Source organism: Physcomitrium patens, chromosome 23 (assembly GCF_059467195.1).
Source record: "Physcomitrium patens ecotype Gransden chromosome 23, ASM5946719v1, whole genome shotgun sequence".
Taxonomy (NCBI): Eukaryota; Viridiplantae; Streptophyta; class Bryopsida; order Funariales; family Funariaceae; genus Physcomitrium; species Physcomitrium patens.
This window is the reverse complement of record NC_143432.1, coordinates 3928291-3953492: the sequence shown is the minus strand read 5'-3', so window position 1 is coordinate 3953492 and position 25202 is coordinate 3928291. Positions and strand designations below refer to the sequence as shown.

At 38.2% G+C, this 25202-nt stretch overlaps 2 protein-coding genes, 1 long non-coding RNA gene and 1 other non-coding gene across 5 annotated transcripts; 1 reads left to right on the top strand and 3 right to left on the bottom strand.

Annotated features, from left to right (window-relative positions):
• Positions 1-237: 237 nt before the first annotated feature.
• LOC112275968 (F-box only protein 13) lies at positions 238-3625 on the bottom strand. Its single transcript, XM_024506830.3, has 2 exons — positions 1934-3625; positions 238-1405 (listed from the first exon to the last, which is right to left on the bottom strand). Exons 1-2 carry the CDS (start codon positions 2427-2429, stop codon positions 513-515), a joined length of 1389 nt encoding a protein of 462 aa, XP_024362598.1. The 5' UTR covers positions 2430-3625; the 3' UTR covers positions 238-512.
• A 15063-nt stretch (positions 3626-18688) lies between these two features.
• On the bottom strand, positions 18689-19219 carry LOC149986486 (uncharacterized). The gene is made up of 2 exons (XR_016500269.1): positions 19085-19219; positions 18689-18965 (listed from the first exon to the last, which is right to left on the bottom strand). It is a non-coding gene; the product is annotated as an uncharacterized LOC149986486 (long non-coding RNA).
• Positions 18689-23880, bottom strand: LOC112276154 (ankyrin repeat protein SKIP35). 2 transcript variants are annotated; one of them, XM_090246576.1, is made up of 9 exons: positions 23493-23880; positions 23128-23247; positions 22399-22981; positions 21952-22234; positions 21644-21814; positions 21062-21518; positions 20674-20832; positions 20269-20424; positions 18689-20045 (listed from the first exon to the last, which is right to left on the bottom strand). In XM_090246576.1, exons 3-9 carry the CDS (start codon positions 22580-22582, stop codon positions 19539-19541), a joined length of 1917 nt encoding a protein of 638 aa, XP_090102702.1. In that variant the 5' UTR covers positions 22583-22981; positions 23128-23247; positions 23493-23880; the 3' UTR covers positions 18689-19538. The 2 variants fall into 2 exon arrangements, with proteins under 2 accessions (XP_090102702.1, XP_024362989.1); XM_024507221.3 differs by having other exon boundaries at positions 22399-22916.
• Positions 23881-24959: 1079 nt separating this feature from the next.
• Positions 24960-25072, top strand: LOC112276276 (U5 spliceosomal RNA). The gene has a single exon (XR_002967964.1). It is a non-coding gene; the product is annotated as a U5 spliceosomal RNA (small nuclear RNA).
• The last annotated feature ends 130 nt before the right edge of the window (positions 25073-25202 follow it).

Below are 25202 nucleotides of genomic sequence, written 5' to 3'. Positions count from 1 at the left end.
CATTGAATGTGTATTATATTGAAATAATACATCAAAACACCACCCCTCAATACATTCGCAAAGCTTTCTTTGAGAATGTACAAGTCATCAAACACTTGATGACAACAATTTTCAGACTCGTACACTCCTGTGAAGCTACACATGCAAGGTCACAATGTGCACAAGGAGAAAACGAAAGTTTCATCCGCAAGGACTCTACAGATACAACCAAGGGTATTCCTTGATGTACCACGAAAATAACTGGATGCTGTAAGTCTCATAGATCGCGTCAAATTGAACCATTATATACACATGTGGAGTGCATCCCTCGCACGCTATACGATTTATATCTAACGTCATACCAGATGTTGGCTAACCCAGAAAACCGCTTCCTTAGGGAATTAATGAATCCCTGAGAAGCATTCAAAGACAATTCCTTTGTCTACCTATTGATCACCAAAAAAATTACCTTCAGTTAAAAATAAGAATATAACCAAACTTGTTAGAGGGTGAAGAGGTTTGCAATTCTACGCTTAAACTGTGGCAGACGCATTGGGCTGAAAGTGAGCCTCGGAGACCACATTCTGTGTAGCATAATACACGTGTAACGGCTTGTTGCAGGAGAGCAGGGATGTGGAGGAGACAAAATTAGCTAGTCCTTGGAAAGGACAGGGTGGAAGCTTGAGCTCTTCGGACAAATCGTCTGCCAGGACTTGAAATGACTTGTCGTAGAGAAGTAAGCCTAGCTCATTACGCACAGAAACGCACCGATAGACAGGGAACTTGGAGCCCCACTTGGCGAAGAAACTCTCAAACAACACTGCGTCCTCAATCTTTTGCTCTTTAGAAGGATTCAGCCTGCAAAAAGAAACTCCCTTGGTGCCTTTGCAATCGTCCTCGCGAACCACCATGTACACTGTGCCCTTGCATTCCACGACTTGCACTCCAATCTTGCTTCCTGGACATCTTGGTTCACATCTGTACAGAAGCTTCTCACGGAACACGCCCTCGTAAATGTCGTACACAACCAGCCCCATTACATTGCTATTCCTTAGGATGCCTTCCTTGGCCACGAAGTAAAAAAAGTTGTCACAACATGCTCCCACCTGGGGAGGAAAGCTTAGCTTGTACTTTCTTTCAATGACCGATAAGTTATTGTCGACGGACCACATTTGCGTAAGAGAGTCGTAAATCTCCATGTGAGCAAGGGCTTGAGGACACGTTCTCTTGGTAAGCACTAACAACTTGTAGGAACTTGTGAATCTGTTAAAGATCATATGCGTCAACAGCCAATTATGCTGCATCATGGAGTTGCCAACGTGCATTGGCGGTAGCTCTCTACAGCTCGCTGTGACAGGATTGAAGACAAACAAACTCGCAATCCCTTGCTCATTCACGTCTCGGAAACATAACAGTCCCCCGTCTCCTGCAATGAATAAGATGTACGTTTGATCAGGGGAAAAACCTTGACACTAGACTAGTTCGAGAGACTCCACGTCATCACTCCACAACACCTACACACGGCATCGACTCGAAGTGTTTTGTTGCGAAAGTAGAACATCCGGTACCACCTCGCCCACAAAGAGACATGAATCTTCCTGGCTCCAAGAACAAATATGACTAGGTCATACTGCCACGTGGAAAAGGAGCAGAATGTTCATATTCTAATCAACTGGATAGAAGCGCAATCAAATAAATTGATTGAAAGGGATGCAGGGGGAGGGTTTGATCAGAACTGTCAGAGGAACACTACAAGGGAAGAAGGAAAACCATATAAAGTTAAAACTAATATTAAAACACCTCCACACACATATACAAAAGACGGGATTGAGCTTCTGGTGACAACAAGATGCCTCAACGTACTGTAAATCAACACTGATGATCGTTCCAAGTATATCGAAGAACAAGAACCGCAGCACTGGGATAAACAAAAGGTAGAAGAACAATTCCTCACCTGCTATGCAATCTTTGGCTCGAGGATCAAGTCCCCGCATTGGGGGCATGCACAACCATCGATTCGCTACCGCATCAAAAGCAGTGCACATGTTCTTCCCCTCAATTGTGGCAAAAATAAGAAGATATTGAGATGTAGGAGACAAGGCATTCCATGACTGAACACACGCCCGAGCTTCTTGAAACTTCTCGGAAAACACAAAATCCTTGAGTCGTTTGTTCACGGCCCGGCACCTAAAAAGACCCGGAAAAGGCATGAAAGCCGCCACTTTCTCCAACAAATCATCGGGAAGAAATTTCCAAAGCCCGGGATCTAGAAACGCAGTGGCTGTGGGACACGCTTTCCGCTTCTTGGGCTCCGGTTGCACAGGTTTGTGCGGCGATGACATCCAGTTGGAGTGTTGGCATCCAGAAGAAATGCGTAGTGACACAGAAATGAATCCTCCACTACGAAACCTGCTGGTGCTTGGTTGAAAGTGTCGCACCTGGTAACTCATCACGGTGGACTTGATACACCACCAATAAAATGATACTACGTCTCTTGTACCTTACTTGCATAGCCTACACTCCTTGGGCTGCAAGTGCTGTACTAAGAAAATACTCCTTGAAGAACTTTGTCATTCATAACGATTACTTTTTGTGATAGAAAAAAGTCGGAACAAGAGCACACACTAAATCCTTCAAAATTCTACGCAAAAGATGCGCTAACAACCGCTCACAAAAAGGATGGAACCATGGACCTCACCGAAGAGCTCGATACTCTGCAGTATCAAACATATTCTATACATCTCTCACCATAGCCCGTAATTGTTGCTGTATCAAAAGCAAACTCCTCAGCGCACTCTTGAGCTTTAACAGGCTTACTGTAAAATTGAATTTAGAGCTTGTTTACAAGCCTCACTCAAACTCAGGCACCTCCTAGGTGTCGCTCAAGGGCAAAAGAACTGTACGGCGACAACACCGACGTTATCTACCCTGTTTTCTTCAACACAGGAGGAAAAAACCTACCGATAAATAGCGCCTAGAAGAAACAAGGCAGAACAAGAGACTCTCGGCTAAATGGAACCGAGCTCTTTCAACCAGGGAATGAACACCACAACTGAGGGTTGAAACGCAGTCCGACAAAAATTAGTTCCACTTTCATAGCACAAGCCGTTCGCACCTCACTAGACTCGCAAGGTCGGTGTCTCTCTCTCTCACTCACTCTCTCTCTCGACTACACCGAATGATTCATACAACATCTGCAATTATCGCAATCAAATCTTCGAATGCTTTTCGGCTCTGAAATGCAATCGTAGCAGGAACCTTCGATGGAAAAACCCAACTGGTGCCGCAGCAGCGGAATTCTAGCGCTTCACCTCTTTCGCTCGTAAGTGTCTAGTTTGCCTCCCACTGTCCCTCTCTCTCTCTCTCTCTCTCTCATGCCAACGACGCTAGGGGAAAGAAAAAAAATAATAACATAAATAAATGAATTAACTAAAGTTGGTTCCCGCTCTAGTAGCCTTGTTCAACACCGCTCACGCCGCAAATCACACGTATTTTAAACACTTCTCACAGACCCTTCTCTCGATCACCACAAGGATACCCAGAAGAATACAAAAACACCATACCAACGAGGACCAACGAAGCTCACCCGTGATGTCCGTACTCTCTCGTGCCAATGCAGATGCCAGCTACAGTAACAGTAATTCAAAAACTAGACTGGTAATGAAGCCTTGCGACAAAGGCAAGTCGTAAGCAATGGCAGTTCCCATAGCTGACGACAACCGAGACCGCGAGGCGCAGGACGATTCCACCCCGGAATTAGCATTGATTAGTAGGAAGCTTCCTAACTGCCCCACCATCCGACTCTTATCCCACTTCTACCGGTCCTTCAGGAGCTTCCAAACAGAAATAGGCTCTCTTCAACTGAATTTCCCACGATGGTTAATGCTGGATTGCACCCTCGTTAGATTACACTTCGTTGGGTTAACTTAGGCACTGTGAGAAAGTGAACGTGGTCCCGAAAAGGATACGAAATGGGGTTCATTGATAGGGGGGGTCCTGGATGTGGATTTGATTAGAATTTCCGAGGGAGATATCTTCACCCGGGGAGCTCTTTTCGGAAACGTCATCCTGTACTTTTCGGACGACCGTTCCAGCTGGATTTGTTCAGGAATCTGCCCTCGAGGTGGCCGAGAGAACTTGTGGGAAGGGAGGGGGGGAAAATGTTGCCTAAGGGTTCCTTCTTCAGTAGGTTCGTGTAAAGTTTAAACGCCTTCTTCAGTAGACCTAAACGAAACCCCTTTCACACTGTGTTGTTGCTTGACATTAATCCAACAAGTGCAACAAAACAACATACTGGAATCAAATTGTATACAAATTCTGACATGAAAATAAATAAAGGAAATTATTGTAGAAATAACTTTTAAACTCTAGATATTTAGACTTTAGGAATAATTTGTTGAGTGTGATGTTTGAGTGGAAAGCTACAAACTCAATGAAAATAAAATTAAAATTAAACACGTGTTGATTGATAGAGGTTGCCTAGCCTCATAAATGTAGTTTTCAGTATGTGCTCAAATCAAACGCCATAGCTACAAATAATTATATTATTTAAATCGCATTTAATCATTCGAAATTGCATTACTACGATCAGAGGTCCAGTCTGTCATTCTAAGAAGCTATCGTTAACCAAACTTTTGTCATATGATTAAAGGTTAAGTAATGTGTCGTAAAGGAAAATTGTCAGTTATGATTTATCCCTAAGAACACGATACAGTAAAATACATTCAAACAAAATATATTAATATTGCATCAATAATAGTTTGACTTTGCAACATATCTTCCGTAAAACAAACCATGAAGTTTTACTTAGAAACTGAGGAATAATGAATCTCTTAAGAAATCAAAGTAGAAATTCAGCGCATTTGATACTAACATTACACAATTTAAAGTACAAATGTTCAACCATCTATACATATCCCAATACACCCAGCTTGAATAATTGAGCAACAAAAAATTCTGCAAATGTCGATTACGTTGCATTAAAAATAATTAACCAAAGCTCTATGACCCAAATCATGTTTTCGAACTGTGTACTGGCACTCGTTTTTTCTAGCAACCAATACGTTTCATGTGGTAAAAGGTGAACATTAAAATACATGATAAAAGTAAGCATTTCTTTACGTACATTTATAAAAACATGGTGCAAGTTCACTCTTCACCGTGCACACTCAGCAGTGCCCTCCATGTGAACCATCTTCCCCCCCCCCCCCCCATCTTTCAAGCCCAGCCACACTTACACTACTTGTGCCATTAGCGCTCCCACTTGAGAACACGATGGGCACTAAAATAGCCCCGCTCCCACTTGGTCTAACCGAGAAGTGCCACACCGAGAACCTGTGCCCTTCTCGTGCTCCCATCGCCCACGTGGCAGACTAAGCCTGAACGAAAGACATCCATCAATAAATATACCCATCCACTTGCATGAAACTTCCAAGTTGTTAGTTCCACGTGGAGGCCCATTCCTCTTTTTGCTCACATAGATAATACAGATATTTTTAGATTATTAACATACTGATAAATGGATGGGTTACAGTGTTGATTAAGTTGAACCCACGTAGTATTCAAATTTTTAGGTGGATATGGTTTTTCCCATGATTCCATTTCTACTTTAGCACCTGTTCCTGTCAATATCTGTCCACAATGTATGTATCGTCTGTATGAATGAAAATAAGTTAATGCATTGGATCCAGTGTATAAATTGAGTTCAGAATTTGGGTCCACCTCTAGCTCACTCTTGTCTAGAAAAGTAACTTTTTCTCTATATTGGGGTTCTATGCAATGAGCCAACGATATCCCATTCCTTGATCCTAGCATTTTTCATTCAGCACAATATGGTTGGGATTTGAATGGTAGGATACGGTTAATACTTGAGTGATATGTTCTATATTCAGAATTGCAATCACAACCCACTCAACGGGTTCTAAATAGCAACTTTGCTCCATCACATCTAATAACTTAAATAATTTTATTATTTCAAACATTGTGAGTGTGTGTGTGTGTGTAATATACATATATATATATATATATATATATCGAAAGGTGAACTCTTGGTTAATGCCTTATTCCTTCTACTTTTCAAATCACAAAATGTTTATAGAATAACCATCACATTAATATTAACAGTAAAAAAATAATTTGATTCTATGAATTTGAAGTAAATTTTTATTGCTTAACAAGATTAGCCCTGTTTCTTTATTCACTTGAATTAAAAAAAATACATATGTATATCTCACTCAGCGTTTTATGGATTTATATGAAAAAATAAATAAATATAACTGATGTTAGTTATTATTTTTCATTTCTGAATTCCTTAGAAAATAACCCTGCTAATCATGTTAGACTAATTTGCATTTATAATAAAACATTTTCTTACAAAGTCAATAACATTGCAGAATAAGAATATGCAAAGTACTTCAACAAAAATTTCATAGTAGTCCCGAGACTCTTCTTCAACACACACACATTCATATATATATATATATATATATGTGTGTGTGTATATAGATATATACTCAAATTAACTTGCAAATATAACAACCTTGAATCTAAAGATAATTAGGAAAAATACACTGTCAATAGAGTATTTTTCAGGGGGTATGTCATTTAAACCAAAATCCATACAAATCTGAGGAAATTTAACTGCTATAAAATCTTGTTCTGTTAGTTTTGTGGAATGTTAACAGCAGATTGATAAGAGAAATATACTTTGTTCAAGCTATGGATTGTGGTTTTTTTAGAACTAAAGTAGGAACCCTTTATAGATCTTTGTTGTGTATCTTTATGGATTTTTTTTCTTCATTATTATTAAATAATTTTAAAAAATAAATTTAAATTATTTATAATTAATATTCTTTAAAAAATAAAAAGATAAATATAACAATGGATTGTAAATTCAAAACAGAAAAAAAAATCTGTGTTAAAATTTCTTGATAATTATATCACTTAATAATTATTTTTGTAATAAAAAGATAAATATAACAATGGATTAGAAATAACCATTAAGGATTTGCATTTTTGTTGACATTTGTTCTTTTTATGTTTGACCTTTAATTTGAATTTAAAGTTATTTAAGTCTCTTTAGGTGTCTTTTTAAGCCATATTGTTGCTATTTTGAGGATACAAGGAGTTTTATGATAGATTTTGGAGGTCAACAAGTGTGTTTGCAATGACAATTTCATGATCTACAAAGGAATTTTTGCATTTGGAGTTTGTATAAAGAAGTTGTAGAACGTTGAAGACAATACATGTAATTCGAAGGCAATAAGTGAGTTGTTTTGTTGATAGTAATGGTTGGAGCCATATCTTGAGTTTTCAAATGATTTTTTGGCTCAAAATTTCCAAAAGTGTGTGTTATTAGGTTAAAAAACTACATATCAAAGTTTTATGGTATTTAAACTCTTAGTGTGTGAGATATGAAGAAATTTGCACACAAGTGTATGTAAGCAAGGGTTTGAAGCTACTATTAGGATTTTGATAATATCTTAAAATCCATAATAAATTTGGAGTTGAAGTTTATTGTGGTAGTTTTTAAAAGTATATCAATACTTCATGTAAAATTTTGGTTTGTTTAGACACTATAATTGTGAGATATGAGCTGTTGAAGTTTGGAAAAAATTCACCTTAAGGACATATAAGATTTTATAATATTTTATCACATTTTTTGTAATAGAATATAGTTAAGGTACTTCTATTGTTGACATAGAGCAATAGACAGATGGAACCATGTTTGAAAAGTTATGGATGTTACTAGAATTGGAGTTAGGTTAGTAGACTATATAGGACCCAATGTGGAACATTCTAGAAAGAGCTCATGGCAGTCATCTAAATGGAGTCTACCGTAGAACCTTCTAGAAAATACTTAGGATAATTATCTGAGTCAGGCCTATCATAGAACCTTCTAGAAAGAGTTTACGGTGGTTATTTAAGTAGGATCCATCATCTAAAAATATTCTATAAAGTTTAGGATAGTAGAACAAAGAATAAATGGGACTGACCAGGGTCTTTTGAGGTATTTGGTCAAATATGGCTTTAAACCTTCTTTATTAGTAAAGTCTCATTTTGCATCTTCTTATTCACTTCTATATCTTTTTATTTTTGTTTGCATAGTTTTTTCTTTTGTGTCTTTTTTAGTTTAATTCTATTTAGTTTTAGTTTTAGTTTTAGTTTTTTTTTTTTTTTTTTTTTTTTTTTCTATTCCATTTTATCTTATTTTGTGATGAAGTTTTATATTGCTGTGGATTTGAAGAATCTTAAATATTCAAGGTAAACTGGTCCTCTTTCATTGGTATGAGAAAAAATATTTGATTGTTTTTTGGTAGTCTATTGATAGCCATCATCTAATTTGAGGTTAATTGTTGTAATTATAGTAGATGTTGTGTTGAAGCTACTATGCATTATTCTTAAAAAGTCAACCAAAAGGTAAGAAAGCAATACAAAAGTGGAGTCCAACAAAGAAATTATAGCATGGAAGATATAGCAGAGCAATCTCAAATGGAGGCTCAAATACAACACCTTTTAGATTAGATAGCTACTTTGCAAGGACAAATACAAGCTTTCAAAACAAGAAAGTCAACATGTGCTAGGCTGAAATTTAATAAGCCTAATACATACTCTGAGACTTTAAGATAAGAAGATGTATGTCAATGGCTCTTTAACATATGACAATACTTCTAACTATCTAGACCAAATACCATTGAAGCAATTATATATACAACCAACTATTTGAAAGATGCGGCAACTATTTGGTGGCAACATCGAATTCAAAGCTATGGAGATGAAGGTGGATTTTGTGATTAAAAGGAGTTTGAAACCAAATTTAGAAATCAATTTTGGCCCACCAATGTGAACAAGATAGCATGTGATCAATTTATAAATCTTATACTATTTAGGTTGGTGTAAGATTATGTCTCCCAATTCAAGTCAATATGTCTCCAAATTGGCAATATTTCATAGGTAAAGATGATGGATCAATTATTACAAGGTTTGAAATCTAGGATTGAGCAAGATATGGAATTAAAGAATCCACAAACGTTTGAAGTGGCAATTAAGATTATAGAGATGGTTGATGCTATAGATTTCAAAAATCATGGAACACGACCTATAGCACAAAGTCTTATGCCACTATTTAACATTATGGTACAACAACCAATACTAATGGAGATTAATGCCCTATAAGGATCATTGATATTATAAAGATGACAAGTATTAGTACAAAAGAAATTGTGTTTCTATTATCGAGAGCCAGGCCATTAGATAGGAGATTATCCAAAATTTCAAAATTTAATCTCCAATAAAACAAGGTAGGTTTATAGTCTCAAAATTCACCTAATCAATAATAAGATAAAGCAAGGAAATAAGGCTCGTTAATAAAAGCACCAAAGGCTAGTAGTAGGGATAGCTATTATCTCTCAAAGACAAATGACATGGCCTCAAATAACTATAAAAAGAATCAACTAGTGCATCTAACAGGACTACTAAATCAACAACTATGTTAAGTGCTTATAAATTGTGGCTCTATAGAAAATTACATCTGAATTTAAATTATCAATTGACATGGGATTAAAACTAACATAATCAAGAAAGATATTATAGAACTTGCAGATGATCAAGAGAATGTATTAAATGACACATGTGAAGAAGAAACCTTGAGATTGACTAACATCTACATCCTAAGAGAGAGGTTCAATATAATACAACTAAGATATGATGTTATCTTGGTATGCCATGGCTAGAAGTGAAAAATAAGTAAGTTGATTGTATAACAAGGACAATCTCCTTCAAAGATGATAGACACAAGGTGACTCTTTGTACTTCCACATGAAGTAAAGAAAAAAAATAATTTGCAATTAAAGGCTTACTTATAGGAATGAGCTTTATAAAGAAGCAAATATAACATAAGTAAGTACTATATATGGTGGTTTTAAATCTTACATCAATGGTAGGAAAGACAATTAAAGGAATAGAACGAGCAAAACAAGTCATACAAGAATATTGAGATATTTTTCCAAGCGACCTACCTAGTGGTGTGCGTCTTGATCAAGGTATCTCCTTTCAAATAAAACTATTGCCTAGAGCCAAATCAGTAAGCCAATTTATTGCCTAGTACCAAATGAGCTCGAAGAGTTATGGAAAAAATTTGACAAACTCTTTGAAAAGGGCCTCATTTGATAAAGCACATCAGTATGGGCAATACTTGTATTCTTTGCACCTAAGAAAGATGGTAGACTTTGACTTTACATTGACTATCGAGGGCTCAATAAGCACACCGTTAAAAATATATATCTACTTTCATGTGTGGATGATCTTCTTAATCAACTCTAAGGTGCAACCATCTTTAGCAAATTAGATCTTTGGAGTGGATATTAACAGATACCTATTGCAAAAGAGGATATTGAAAAGATGACAGTTTGTATGTGGTATAGATATTTTGAATGGCTTATTTATCTTTTGGCTTCACTAATACTCTAATGTCTTTTATGGATCACATAAACTTATTGTTTTGAGACCTTTTAAATAAGTATGTAGTTGTCTTCATTGATAATATCCTCGTGTATAGTAAAACCTCTAAAGACCATCAGTAACATCTACAAGAAGAGTTATGTCAGCTACAAGATAATTGCTTCTACTGTAAGTAATCAAAATATAAACTTTGGAAGTAAAAAGTCAATTTTTTGAGACATGTAGTATCTTATGAAGGCATATGCATAGAGCAAGATAAGAAGAAAGCAATAGAAGATTGACTAACCTCTAAGAATGCTTTTGAAGTCTACTTATTTTTAAGCCTTGTAAGATATTATTACTATTTTTTTTGAAAATTTACACATTTTGATGCCTCATTGACGAACCAATTAGAGAAAGATCTTCATTTGAATGGAAACTAGAACTGCAAAGTGCTTTTGATAGTTTAAAAGAGGCATTCATTACTGCTCTAATATTACAATCATATAATCTCAACCTTCTTTATATACTTAACATTGTATGAATCATATAAGCTCAAAAGAGTAGAATGCAATTACGCTACATATAATCAAGAGAATTAGTAATTGTACATGCAACAAAGGTGTAGCGATACTATTTGTTGGAAAAACTATTAGTTGTTTTGACTGTCCATTGACCCTTGCTATATGATTTGCATCTAAAAAATATGAAATCATGACATCATCGTTAAAAAGAACACTTGTATGATTCTAAATACTATATCTGATATAATATGTTGTTGCCTTGTTTGTATTCAAGCTGAATATCATACTCCAATTGTTGTCTTTGTGTATCGACTTTTCAAGCAACTTTACTTGGCTACGATACACTAAGGTATTGATGTTCCAACATTTACATGGATCTTCTTCAATACTGTCTTTCGTCACCATAGATTACCTCATGTCATTATTTTAGATTGAGATTCATTCTTCACAAGAAGTTTTTGACAAGCCTTATTTAAGCTACTAGGCACATAACTTGTTATGTCTATAACCTTCTATCTCCAAATAGATGGATGAACAAAGCATGCAAATTGGACCTTGGAAGATATATTACATACATTTGTAGTAGTTCATCTTAATGACTAGGATTAATACTTGACACCCTTAAAATTTACTTACAATGATAGTATTCAAGCAAATATTGATCATACACCATTTTTTCTTAACATCAATCAACACCTAATTATGCCAACAAATCTCTATTGTCCCATTGATACCAACAATTTGTTAATAGAAGAGTTTATATAATGACTTATAATAGCCTTACAAGTAGCATTGTACTGCCTCTTTATCACACAAAATTGATAGAAGCAATATATGGATAATTACTGGCAATATAAGACTTTTGAAAATGGTGATTAGGTGTTATTCTCCAATGCTAACTTGCCACTTGTTATATCAAATCAAATCTGTAAACTAGCACCTTTCCGCATTTCTATAATGATTTTTGATGTCATATACCACTTCAAGTTTTTGCCACATATTTGAATTCATCATTCTCCCATATTTTGCAATTGAAAGAATTTTATACTAAGCCAAAACGCTTATCAAATTGACACCAACTACCACTACTACCTGTTGTAATTGATGACCAATAAGAATATGAAGTGGATAGTATTTTGGAGCATTGCTACCTTTGCTCTCGCAATAGACGTTCGCAACTTAAGTACAAAGTTTTTTAAAAAGATTATTTCATTTAGGATGTAATGTAAGAACCTTTATAGAACCTCATCTATTGCCCAAAGACAATTTATAAATACTATTGGGAGCAAAACAAGGACGTTTTGTAGTAGTGGAGGGAGATTAATTATAACATGATATAGATAAGATATTTGTATTATTGACACATAGGAATAGATAGTTGGAACCATGTTTGAAAAGTTATGGAAGTTTTTAGAATTGAGGCTAGGTTCATGGATCAAATAGGATCCACCATAGAACATTTTAGAAAGACCTTAGGACAATTATTTAGGAGAGGTCTTCTATGGAACTTTCTAAAAAAGACTTAGAAAAATTATTTAGGTGGGGCCTATCATGGAACCTTCTAGAAAGAATTTAAGATGGTTATCTAAGTAGGATCTATCATCTAAAAATATTTTAAAAAATCCAAGGTGGTAGAACAAAGTATAAATAAGATTAATCAAGGCTTTTTGGAGTATTTGATCATATATGGCTTTGGACCTTCTTTCTTAGTAAAGTTTTGTTTTGCATCTTTCTATTTAGTTCTATTTTATTTTATTTCTATTTGCACTATTTTGTCTTTCATATTTTATTCTATTTAATTCTATTTAATTTTTTTTTGGTCCATTTTATCTTACTTTGTAATGAGGTTTTATATTCCTGTGGATTAAAAAATCTTAGACCCTCGAGATCAGTTTTGTTTCATTTTTGGTGATTTTTAGTACTTAGGGCTTATGTATTAATATAATTGGCCATATATGAATAATTTTATATATAAACTTAGTGTATTTTTAATCTTGAGGCTTAATGAAACATGATTGGTCTACCTTGAGTGTCTAAGATCCTTCTAATTCATGATAACATAAAATCTCATGCTAAGGTAGGACAAATTGGAGCAGAAAAAAATTCAAAAGAATTAAATTAAATGAGACATGGAAGACAAAAGTGAGCAACTAAAATTTAGACAAAACAAAACAAAACAGGAAGATAAAAAATCCAATTGTATTAAGAGAAAGGATCCAAAGCCGTACTTGATTAGATGCTGCAAAAGGCCCTAGTCAACCTTATTTATACTTTTTTCTATTACCCTAGACTTTATAGAATGTTCCAAGGTGGTGGATCTCACTTTAATAACCCCCTTAAATTCCTTTTAGAAGATTCTATGGTGGATCTTATCTAAATAACCACCCTAAACTCTTTCTAGAATGTTCTATGATGGATCCTACCTAGTCTACTAATCTAATTCCAATTCTAGAAACTTCCATGGTTCTAACTATCTATCTTTATGTGTCAATAATACCAATATCTTATCTATACCTAATTACACTTAATTGAGCAATTAGTGATAGCTTGAAGCCCAATACTTTCTTAAAGCAAATTCTCTCTATCCCAACACTGTGAATTCCAAAGCTTTCAATCATGGATTATATACATGATGTCTATTTCAAAAGACTTGTTTATTTTAAATTTTAATTATTTTTTTTAATATTCCATAGGTACATAAAATACAATCAAGTTATTCAATAGTATTTAATCAAAACAATATATATTATCTTTTTATTACAATAAGAAGATTGCAATACAACATTAGCAACATTTTAGTCACAAAATAATTATATATAAAAACAACTCTATTTAGGATTATTGTTGTAAAATAAATAAAATAAAATAATAATGAATTGGAATAGAAAATGGTTATTGGAAATGGAAACAAGGAGATGAAGACATTGAACATGAGTTGAGAATAAGGAGGAATAGAGGAAGGAGGGTGTCATGTTGACAACGTGGAGGTGTTTCTTTAGCAACTCTTTGCACTTAAATATGACATTACTTCATTTTATTTATTAATATTTTTTAAAATTAAAATCAATCTTCAACTTTTCATGTAATTTTGATATGTGATTTTGAAATGTGAATGTTCACTTTTTATTTGTAAATTTGTGTGGATTGCATCTAGTTTTATTTTTATCTTTTTACTCATGTGTAGTTCATATGCATACAAACAACCTTTATTTCCAGCTATTAAAACTGTAACTTTATTCATCATACACTGTTTTTTTCCTCAAAAAGAAGTGTATGCCAAATCATGTTTTTGTTTGTGGAACTTTGTGATGGCAAATAATATCACTATTTAAATATATTTTTACATTTTTTCATTATTTGGTTATTATCAATTGGAAAAGTTATTATGACAATACATAATGAGTCTTTTTTTGACAAAGAATCAAGTTCATTGATGCAAACCTGGCTATTATTATCATACTACAAAACAATGGTACATGTATGTATGTTAATTGAAAGGCTTTGTTAGCAATGTAGAAGCCAATAAAGTGTGTATGTTTTTTCCACAATTTTCATATTCTAAACAAGTGCTTACTATTTTCAAGATTGATATATCCATTCTTTTACAGTGCATAAATTTTGCAATTTTGAAATGTTTTAAGGAAATGCACTCACATATACATGCATGTATATATGAGCATAATCTAAATTGTATGTGGGACACAGATGTCACTCTGTATCAATTAAACATGTGAACTATAAACTAAGGTTGCTGCACATAAAAAGGTGCAAATTGACACAGTAGAGGTTCCACATCCAAATGCATAACCATTTGCAACAACAACCAAACACACAAGACAACAAATTTTATGATGTTGGTGTCTAAAGAAAGTGTTTAAACCTATTACTACCGGGACAGGAGTATTTTCATTTTCTTATTTATTTTTGTCATTTTTTAGTTTTAATAAACACTTCAACTTCTTTCATGTGTTGTGAATGTGAAGACACACTCAAGAAGGTACATGGACAATCCCCTCAAAACTGTGGGTAACAAGGGAGGTGGTTTGAACTTACAAGTAGATAATTGTGGGAGGAATGGAAAGTTCCATTTGCTTTAGTTGTGAAGCCTCATCCATATCCATGCAGTGTATGTATCCTATGTGACACAAAACACACTTTATGGACCTTTAGAAAAACACTGGCTGGAAGGTTTCTCATATGATGAACACCCACAGTACATACTACAACATGCAAATCATTTGTTTTTACAGATGGCATACTAGTGTCAAAACTACTTTTGTTGCCACAAGCAGTGAATTGTACCAAGACACCCTCTGTTCTTTCCATATAGTGTCCTACATTTCTTGTATATTACAATCTGGCATGCTTTAAAATTGCACCTTTGACAGAATCCATACCTTAGACATCTTCCTTTTTTTTTTTTTTTTTTTTTTTTTTTTTTGTTGTTGTCTGTTTGTTTTTGAGTATGTGCTGTAGCAGATCATTGAGCAGCTGGTGCTCCAGAACCTTCATCCTCATTTGACTTCATCTCAGAATATAGTGTTGGTATTGAGGCTGTTTAAAGAAATGGGCAAACATTCAGTACTGCAATACAATTTAATGTGCTCACTGCTAGTTGAACAAGTTGAGATCAGTATTGACTTGGGATATGTGTGTCATCAAAAGAAAATCAGGTTGTTGACTCATCAATGGACACTTCCAGTGAAGTTGTAGTACATGTCATCACAAGGCAAAGGGGTACCTCAAGCCAAAAAGATCCACAATAAAGGATATATGACCAAGTGATATAAGAACAGCAGACTTACTGACAGATAGGTCACTACTGAAAATATGAATTCTAATGGATGCCAAGCCATTAACTGCAAACTGTGATGAAAGCATCCATGACAATTTTGAGGACAGATTCTAGTACGTCTGAAATTAATGATGATTGAGACCTAAAAACAGGAAAAAAGCAAAATTAAATGGCATTTAACCTAAGGTAAGCCAGTGACAGCATACCCTCCAATGGTTCTGCAGACATCTGGTATCTAAGCCACAATAACTACCAGATAAGTGCCGAATGTCGACTGCCACCACAGGCAACATGTGTGTGCACGTAACCAACAAAACAAAAGAAATTAGAAGCTACACTTATTGATACTTCAAAAATAGACAACGGAACACTGATAATACTCCTGGGTTATTCGTCATTCTTGAGCCTCACTCCCTCGTGTAATTGCTGAGCAATCTGTCAGTACACTTAAGTCTACTCAGCCATGAGTTTTACAAAGTTGTAGGAAGCGTAACACAAAGCTCCTCTAGATATGAAAGCGATGCCGCATTGAATCATCATGTTACACTAATAAATGCTTGATAACAGCATCCCCACAACAAATTCACAACGTGGACTCAAGACGAAGTACACCATGAATTGACTAGCAACTTTCTCGGCTCTCAGCATCATCTTCTTCAATCCAAGCAAAATACTCATAGAATTTTCCTAAATCCTGTTTATTGTTCTGAGGAACTCAAACGACTTTGCACGAGTAGGCCAGATGTTCAAACTTTGCTGAGGTATCCCAGTGCAGGTGACGCTAGGGATTGAATAATCGCGATGGATACAACGTGCTGCCCGGCAGTTGACGCCCCATAGCTGGTGAGAGATTGAGGCCGGTCAGTCAGTCCCTCTGACATGTGCAAGATTTGCGTTCAGTATCCGTCCTACTGACATCTCTGGCGGATCCACTGGCTCTGGTTGTCGCTGTCTTTGAAATTTCGTTTGATATCGCTAATTTCCTCATTTCGGTCAATCACTGCCGGCGCTGGTACACTGCCAAACCACCCGATCGACCTCAAACCCTGGACTCTTGTTATCAATTAGCGCCACAAAGGGAATCAAAAGATTTCCAAAGATACATCCGGTGTCATCTGTACATTTGCTGGTAGCAGTTTCAACCCAGCACTAGTTGATCAACAAAACCTTGTAAGTTTCACCTCTAATCTGGTAGACGAAATTGCAGAAAGTTCTGTACTCTGTGAGGACGAAGCACTGCCCTTCTCATATACGCGAGATGGCAAGTGGACGCGCTCGTCTAGTGCATGGCAGCGGGCATGCCGTAGCCTCGTGTGACAGCCATTGCAGGCAGTACCACGCGCGACACGCCCCAGCAGCCAACTCTGATGAGCCTTGCATCTCCTTCCCCTTCACCTCAACTCCCTCCCTGTCCACTCACCTCCATCACCCAAACACCACAGCCCTAAACCAATTCACCGCATTCACCCAACATCTCCTATCCTCACGTCAAATGTCCCTTACCGGTGCATATGCATCGGATTCTACATTTACAAACTGCTGGTAGAACACATGAGACGGGCAAATTGTTGAAAGAGAGCTTGATGATGCAGGTTTCTACAACAAGATCCTCACTCGCTAGCAACAATTGCATCCTTTGCCAATGTGTGAAAGAGTTCTTCACTGAAATCATCTGTCAATGAAGACTTGTCGGAATCTGTTGTTGTGAGAACGTGCGATCAAAGGCTACTTCGCGGCCGTGGGGATGGTAAGAGTCTCGGTCTCGGATTCTGGACTTCTTGCATCTCATCGCGTTTGTTTGTTAGCTTAGAAAATGTCAGTTGTTCTAGAATTTGAATGAGAAACGTCTTTTAAGACTTTGGAATCATCGAATTCTCCAGTTCTGTTCCCGAAGATGACTTTTTACGCTTCCTCCTTCACTAGGTAGTTGTACAGAGCAATTGAGTTAGGTTTGTTGTTGCTCTAAATTATTTGGCGGCAGCTGGGCGCAATTTGCAGTCCCTGACCACTACGTTGGTTTCGTGTACAACAATCCGAGCAGCGAGTATGGGTGTCCGATTGTCAACCACGTAGCGGAGCGTTACTGCTCTACTATCATGATTGTCATGCACCCTTTTCCTGCTCCGTATGATTCTTGCTACTCCCTGGTCCTGCTATCAAACTGTGTCGAATTTTCTTAATCTCGCCTTCGATGCCCCATGGCTAGGGTGGCGAATTCTTGAAGATCAAAGCACGGCACGTTCTCCAACCTCAGCACGAACCATGAGACTCTTGAATACGTTGTGAACCGGCTGATTGCTCTAGCAAACAGGCTTGAGATTCCTGCAAATGTGTTCGAAGCCAGGTTCAACGATGCTGTCACTGATCGAGCCAGTCACATTTTTTTAAAATCAAGCATTAATTTCTAGCTTTCTTTATCACTTTCGGTTGTCTGTTTCTGCTTATTGCCCCTCGCTGGCTCTGATTGTCCTGATTTTACATGTTTGACGATTTGGATGCTGTTTCTGAATAGGCGTTATCACCGTTTCTGTAATAGACACACTGTGGTGATCCAGGAATTGAGAGTGACAATTGTGGAGCTTACACGCTCTTGCTCTGAAGCTTTTAGATAATTTTCAACATTGTATATATATATATATATATATATATATATTTCAGCTAACACAAGGTGCTGCAAAAGGATTCGTAGCGGATGTCAATCTCATCATAGACTTCAGTAATTTCCAAAATGCCAAGTGTTGCAATGTCATCAATTGTGTGGCACAAAATCAGATTTTCACAATGCTAGTGCAGAGCAGTTTCGCCTTTACCAAAACAACCACCCTTTAGCTCTGATTACTACTGAGAATAAGTGTGAAATCAACAGCGATGACAAAACGAAGTGCATTAAGCTAGAATACAACACACACCAACCCTACCGTGAAAAATGATCAGACTTCAATGCCATGCAGCCTTATTTCACGTTTTCAGTTTCTTGTATGCGCAAGCCCAGTAAAATGGATTCTTTGTACATTTCAACTCCAATATACTTTTCTCGCACAAACGAATACCGCACCACATGCAACCACTGGGTGAATTCTTCTAGGCCATCTTTAATGCAAGCCTTCGCCTTGGAAGGGGCGGGATGCAACCACACCTGCACCTACTCCATCACCAATCCCTCTTAATAGACACACTGCCACAAGAGATTATGTCACGAAGTTGGAACGCTCTCGAAGACATCAAATGGCCTGCATCCAAGACGAGTATCACTCAGGGCACTTAATCTAACTCGGAACACTCTTAGGCTCCAAGTCCAAGCACTTTACAAATAGCTCATCATCATCCACAGCAGCCAACCGTGTTAAACCTGATAACTTGAGCATTGAATGTGGCTTCACGGACCCCCACATCAGCATGGATCCAACCAATGAGTCCAAAGTATTCAAGGGAGCCATGACCGGCTTGGAATGGAGATCGAACTTGTGATTTCAATCGTCAGTCTCCCAACAATACATAACCGTAGTATCGGATTAAAGCTTGATCCAGTTGAGAACGAACAGAAAGACCGTGATCACCGTCGTCTTCCTCTACAGCAGAGTCAACTTTATTTGCTGAAGCGTGACCCATGTTTCCTGTGCTTTCAATGACAATAATTCTCATCGGCTGTGCTGTCCAATAACCAACAAGGGGAGATGAAGTTGCTCCTCAAGGACCAAGGCTCTCTCTTATTTCAGGCGACGAGAGAGAGACTCATTATGACAATTCAAAATTTCGAATATTAATTCATGACTGCGAGCCACCGTGTAGAATTTAATTTGTCTTCATTTGCCTTCGGAAGCTAGCACGAAACCCGGCAATCGAGACTCCAGGATTAAGAGAAGCTCATGCTTGCTGCACTTCATGAAAAGCTCCTCCGATGAGCATAGATCGCCTTCATTCAGCCTCAGAGCTGCCTCAACAAGCTGGCCTCTAAGCCATTGCGAAAGAACCACCCCGCTTGAAGCCATGCATTCTTTGTAGAGCGGAAGGTAAGCGACGGTGACTTGCAGTTGCAAAGGAAGTTCCTGCAAGTGAAGTGGTGAGGAACCCCGCTTCAGAGCACGCATGACGTTAAGATGGTGAGCTTGGCCAAGTAAACGCCCCTTCAAAAAAGCATCCTCTGACCATTCTTCTTGTAGAAACGTCCGTAGCTCCAAGGTGATTGCTTCGTCTTCCGATTTTGAAATGCTATCGGCAGTCCTGTACGTCGCGGTGGGGTTATTTAAGAAATCAGCTTGCAAAAGAAAAGCTATGCCTTCAAGAGATCCACCAGACCGTTCACCTGCTGCCTGTGCTCCAAGAAAACCAGGTAAGATCTGCTCAGAACATCTTTGATTTCCATAAGATAATATTAGTAGTTCAAGGTTACTAACATTTATTGTAGAAATGTTACTTACGACAAGAAGCAGAAATCTCTTGTTAGATGTTCGTGTGTAAAAGCATATCAATAAAACCAGTTATTCTCTACTTTGGTAACCAAAACTCATTAGGCATCTTTAATATTAAAAATACCTTGAGAATTTCGGCGCTGAGAGTGTGCAAAACATGATGAGGAACATGGGTTAAGAGAAAGGCAGCAACATCCACATGGCTACTGGAAGCTGCAGCAGTAAGCGCTAAACACAACTCCATATCTTTACAACCCTTTCCTACAAACCATTGAACGACCTGTTGCACAGCAACCCATTGACGCGCTATTCATTAGTATCATAATGTGCGCATTAAGTAAATGAAGGGTATTCCTATCTCTTGCAGAAGACAGAGTAACTGAAAGCACTATGTCCCAGCACTACGAATATAGTGACCAGAAACAAAGACATGGCTCTTCTCTGCGACGCATACTTCACATGGTTCCAGATGAATTCACTACCAATGAGTAGAGCATAATTTCAAGACAAATCGATTGATGAGTCTAACCTCCATGCAACCCCGTTCAGCACCTCTCATAAGAGGCCCCAAAAAAGAATTCGCTTTACCATCTTCAACAAGGCATTCCATGGTGTCAATTTTACAGTAGTGGGAGGCAAATCCCACCGCTAAGTTCACGTCTAACTCCACACCATTCCATTGTGCAATCTGCACACATCAAACCTTTGTTAGATTCCATATCCTGCTCAAGCTATTTACGCGAGTAAGAACTAGATTCGCAGCTCCAATTACGTACTGAATCATTTAGTCACCCCAAATCATTAAGTGTGCATGAAAGAAATTAGCATAAAAATAACACTATTTGGCATTAATGGAATTTGCCCAGAAACAAAATTTCTGTCGTAGGTTCACAGCTAATAAAAGGTCCATTGATCACCTGGAGCAATATTCGTACAAGTTCTGTGCTTCCAAACCTGGCAGCTTCTAGAAAACACTGATTAACATTATCTGCACCTCCCTCAACTAAAAGCCCTAACAGCCCTTGCATAGCACTTGCGGCAATGCCAGTTGCCCATCCAGGATCAATGGCGCTGGAGAACAAAGTGAGAGGAAAGCATGCTGCGTCAAAAGCTTCTGTAAAATCCTTTTTACTCAATCGAGAACCAGCTAGTTCCAAAAGTCGCTTGAACGCCATAAGCTGAAGCCGTGATTCTACAGCGGAACTGTGTATAATAGCCATGCTTATGTCACCGGGTGATCCAGAGTGTGCTCCTTTTCCACGTGATTGTGAGCCAATGCATTTCAAAGCCCATTCAATGAACCTCTGAACTTTGGCTGCAGCTTCATCCTTCGGAGTTTCATCACCATTACATTCCTGAAGTCTCTCTCTTAACCTGCATAAACGAGCAGACAGTTTTACCGCTTCCTTACCCAGCCCATGAATACAAAATCGAAACGTGTCAAGCCATGACATTTATCAGACACTAAGCTAATTAGATTCAGATATTGAAAATCTTACCTTTGTGCCATTACAGTAACGGTGTCTGCCAGGCTCATAGTCCGTGATCGGCAAGCTGACACGCAGGAAGCTAAGAAGGAAGTACGAAGAACTGCTCGTGTGAAGTCGTGAGCCCCAGCAAGCATCAAACACTCAATTAAACGTGTTGCAGCCGCCAATTCCTGTGTCGTGCTGGAAATAATCCACAAATGTCTCTGCTTACTTCCCTTCATTTGAACCATCCAGTCTCTCAATCCTACTTTGCAACGCTTATTCTAGCTCAGGTCACTTATAATTTGATCAATAATCTTACACAACATCAACCTCACCTTAAAAACCAAATGGAATCCAGGGCGATACACAAGCCATCGTTGAGCTTATGAGGAACTGCCAGAGGTATGAGACTCTCGGCTAGAGCCCAGTCGTGAACACTGACTGCCATTTGAAAAGACCTACCCAACTCCGCATGGTCTTTCTTTAAGCCCACTACGACATCCTCCTCAGCACCTACTCTGGAGCAATGCACCCTCTCAGAATTGTTCCTCCCACTGGCTTCTGCTACAAAATCATTACCACTCTCCTCGAAGCACATAGCGGAGTGGCAGAATACCTCTGCACATGAGAAAAGATCCCATTAGATTAACCATATAATCTTAAATTAAGGAAGAAGAGAGTCAACGAAATGAAGCTATAACATATTCATGAGAACTGAACGTGATCAGAACAAACATGAATGAATAGAAACGCCTCAAGATTGGTTGCAGGAACCAGCGTACCATCGTTGCTACCCAAAGAATTATTATTTATTTCCCGTCTGCTAGTGCTAGCTGTAAGATCCTGAGAATGTTCGTGGTTCACATCTTCCCGACCTCCACAGCCACCTAAATCCCATTCATACGAATTCTGAGCAATCCCCAGCACCTCGTCCTCTTCTAAGAGCGTCGCCACAACCTCCTCCATCCTCCAAAATCTTCTGTTGCAACGTCACGGCATCTCCTTATTCGTTCGTCTGAGCTTCACAAACTTATAAAGGATTGTATCTCAACTTCCCATTGCTGAGCGCAATGCTTGAAGCATGCGATAAATATGTTCGTGACAATCCTCTTGCGAGATACTCTAGCAGGGTACATAAGCTCAGGTAGAGACCATGATTATACTCTAGTCACTGCAGGCAAATCCAATGCTCCCAGTTTACATCCTTGTGCTACCGTTCTCAACCTCTATTAACTCGTGCAATGCTTCAAACACCAGTGTGAGCTGTGGATCCGATTCAGCGTGTTGTAACGCAAGTAACCTGCTCCAGAGATTTAGCATTTTCACTTCAGATAATCAACTGTGGATAAAATCTGCGAATTCCCACTGGATTGATAATATGGTTATACAGTTGCTAAAACCCTCGAAGTCGACAATACCCCAACACAAAAATTATTTACATTGTGAAATCCACTCCCACGCTCTTCCGTTAAGGTATGCTCGATGGGAGCTTGTATTGCAGTACAACTCACTTTACTAATCTTGAGCCTGCAGTGACTCGCTGATTGCCCAAGTTACTTGATCTTGAGCTATGCACTCTTTCACAGGATATCATCGTGGATGCTCGTCCAGTCGCCCAAGATCCCAGAAAGCTGCCAAAAGAAAGCAGCAGAAATTAATTTCACCGAAACAAACCTAAACATGCAAAAAGCCAGCCTAAAACAAGAAACTGCGGCAACAATCAAAAACTTGTGAGACTGCACATCCCAGAACATCCAGATCATATTCTTCCGCCCACCCGCAACGACGATCCTCACGACTGCAAGAATAAAACAAGCTGAAACTAGAACAAGCAAAAGCAAGCTGGATACACAGCTGTAGGGCAGCATTAACGCACGAATTCCCAGAATCGGTGTCCAACAAGTGATGGGACGAAGTCAATTGAGCTACAAAGCGAGCTCAACAGACGAAAATCCAGAGAGTAACGCACAATCCCGTCCCAGAAAGACCTTCTCTGCAGCCAGATTGCCGAGGAACAGAAACCACACAAGAATCGCAGACATCGGCTCAAAATTGGAGCATCCACGACTCCAATTGCCGAATAAAACAGTGCAAAGAAGAATACAAGTCAGGCAACGAGACGAAATGCACGCAGCGGGCTAACTTTCGCTAGATTCCACAGCAGGACCAACATCGGAGCATGCGATCGTGTGCTACGAGTGAGTACACACTCGCATTCGATCCTGAGCTAGGGGACATCCCCGTCGACGAAATTCCACCCCGATGATGCATCGGTAGGTCTGTCTGTCTGTGTGCGTGCGTGTATGTGTGTCCAGTGTTCGTCCGTCCGTCCGTCCGTCCGTCCGTCCGTTCGTTTGTTCGTTCGAGCCGCGGGCACTCTCCAGCATAGCCGTAACTCCTAACCACCGTCTTTCTCATCGTCGATGAAAGCGCTCATCCGTTGTGTTTCACATCTTTGGTAAAGATTGGTAAAGATACTTGGTAAAGAAAATAAATACATTTTTGTAGACATGTGTTGATTATTGGAAACAAAATTATACGTATGTTTATATTTACATATACAGGAATGTTAAATAGACCCAAGTTTTTATTAAATTTACCCATGAATATGGTAATCATGAAGAATATAGTTAGTTTTCATTGGTTTTGGATACAAGAGTGGAGAAATGAATGGAGGTCATTTTTTTTTGTCATGATGGGTGGATTAAATTAGTAAAATCCTGGGTCTATTTAACATTCTCCTATATATCATCTTGCAATGCAGAGTGACTAAAACTCAATGGCTTCTTGATATTTGCAACAAATGGATAATCTTCAAACGTTCTTAAGTTTTTTTCTTCAAACTTCAAGCTTATGTTTAGATCCCTCATCACAGTTTCCATATTTCAATTGAAACTGAAATCGACAGAAAAATCTTTTGATCTGAGGTAGTCTTGTGAATCATGGAACCTGTGAACGTCGAGGAATAGTAGGAACCACACAATAGATGCCTTGTGGGTCGAGGGCCAAGTTTCTTCGTCTGTGTCGTTTCCAAACACGTTTTGCTTTCGGCGTTTGTGCCATTCCCAGTGGCGTGCCGGAACCATCATCACAAGGAGCTTCTGCAACCAGATCAGATGGTGGTGACGATGCTCATTGAGATCTAGCAATCGACAAGCCATTGCTAGAACACACAGGCGAGCTCTGTGGTTCTTCAAAGCTCCGTTTTCCTCTTTACATATCATCTATACACACCTATCTCGCATGTCAATATCATGCCCAGTTCTCATTTATCCCATATCATTCGGTTACACTGAGTCCTTTGGATCACATTAGTACACAGTTGCATTCATTGTTAACATCTAACCGGGTGCTCAGCTCAGAGCGAACTATTCTTTCGCCTTTTACTAAAGAATACCGTACGCTGGGTACACGTACCGGCATATCAATATTTTTGGAATGCCCTTTCGGGGGCCCAACCAATGTCAATCTGAAATTGCAATACCTCAAACACGCCCTTGATCAGGACTGATTGCTTGGAAGGGGAACTCGAAATTGCAATTCCTCAAACACGCCCTTGATCAGGACTGATTGCTTGGAAGGGGAA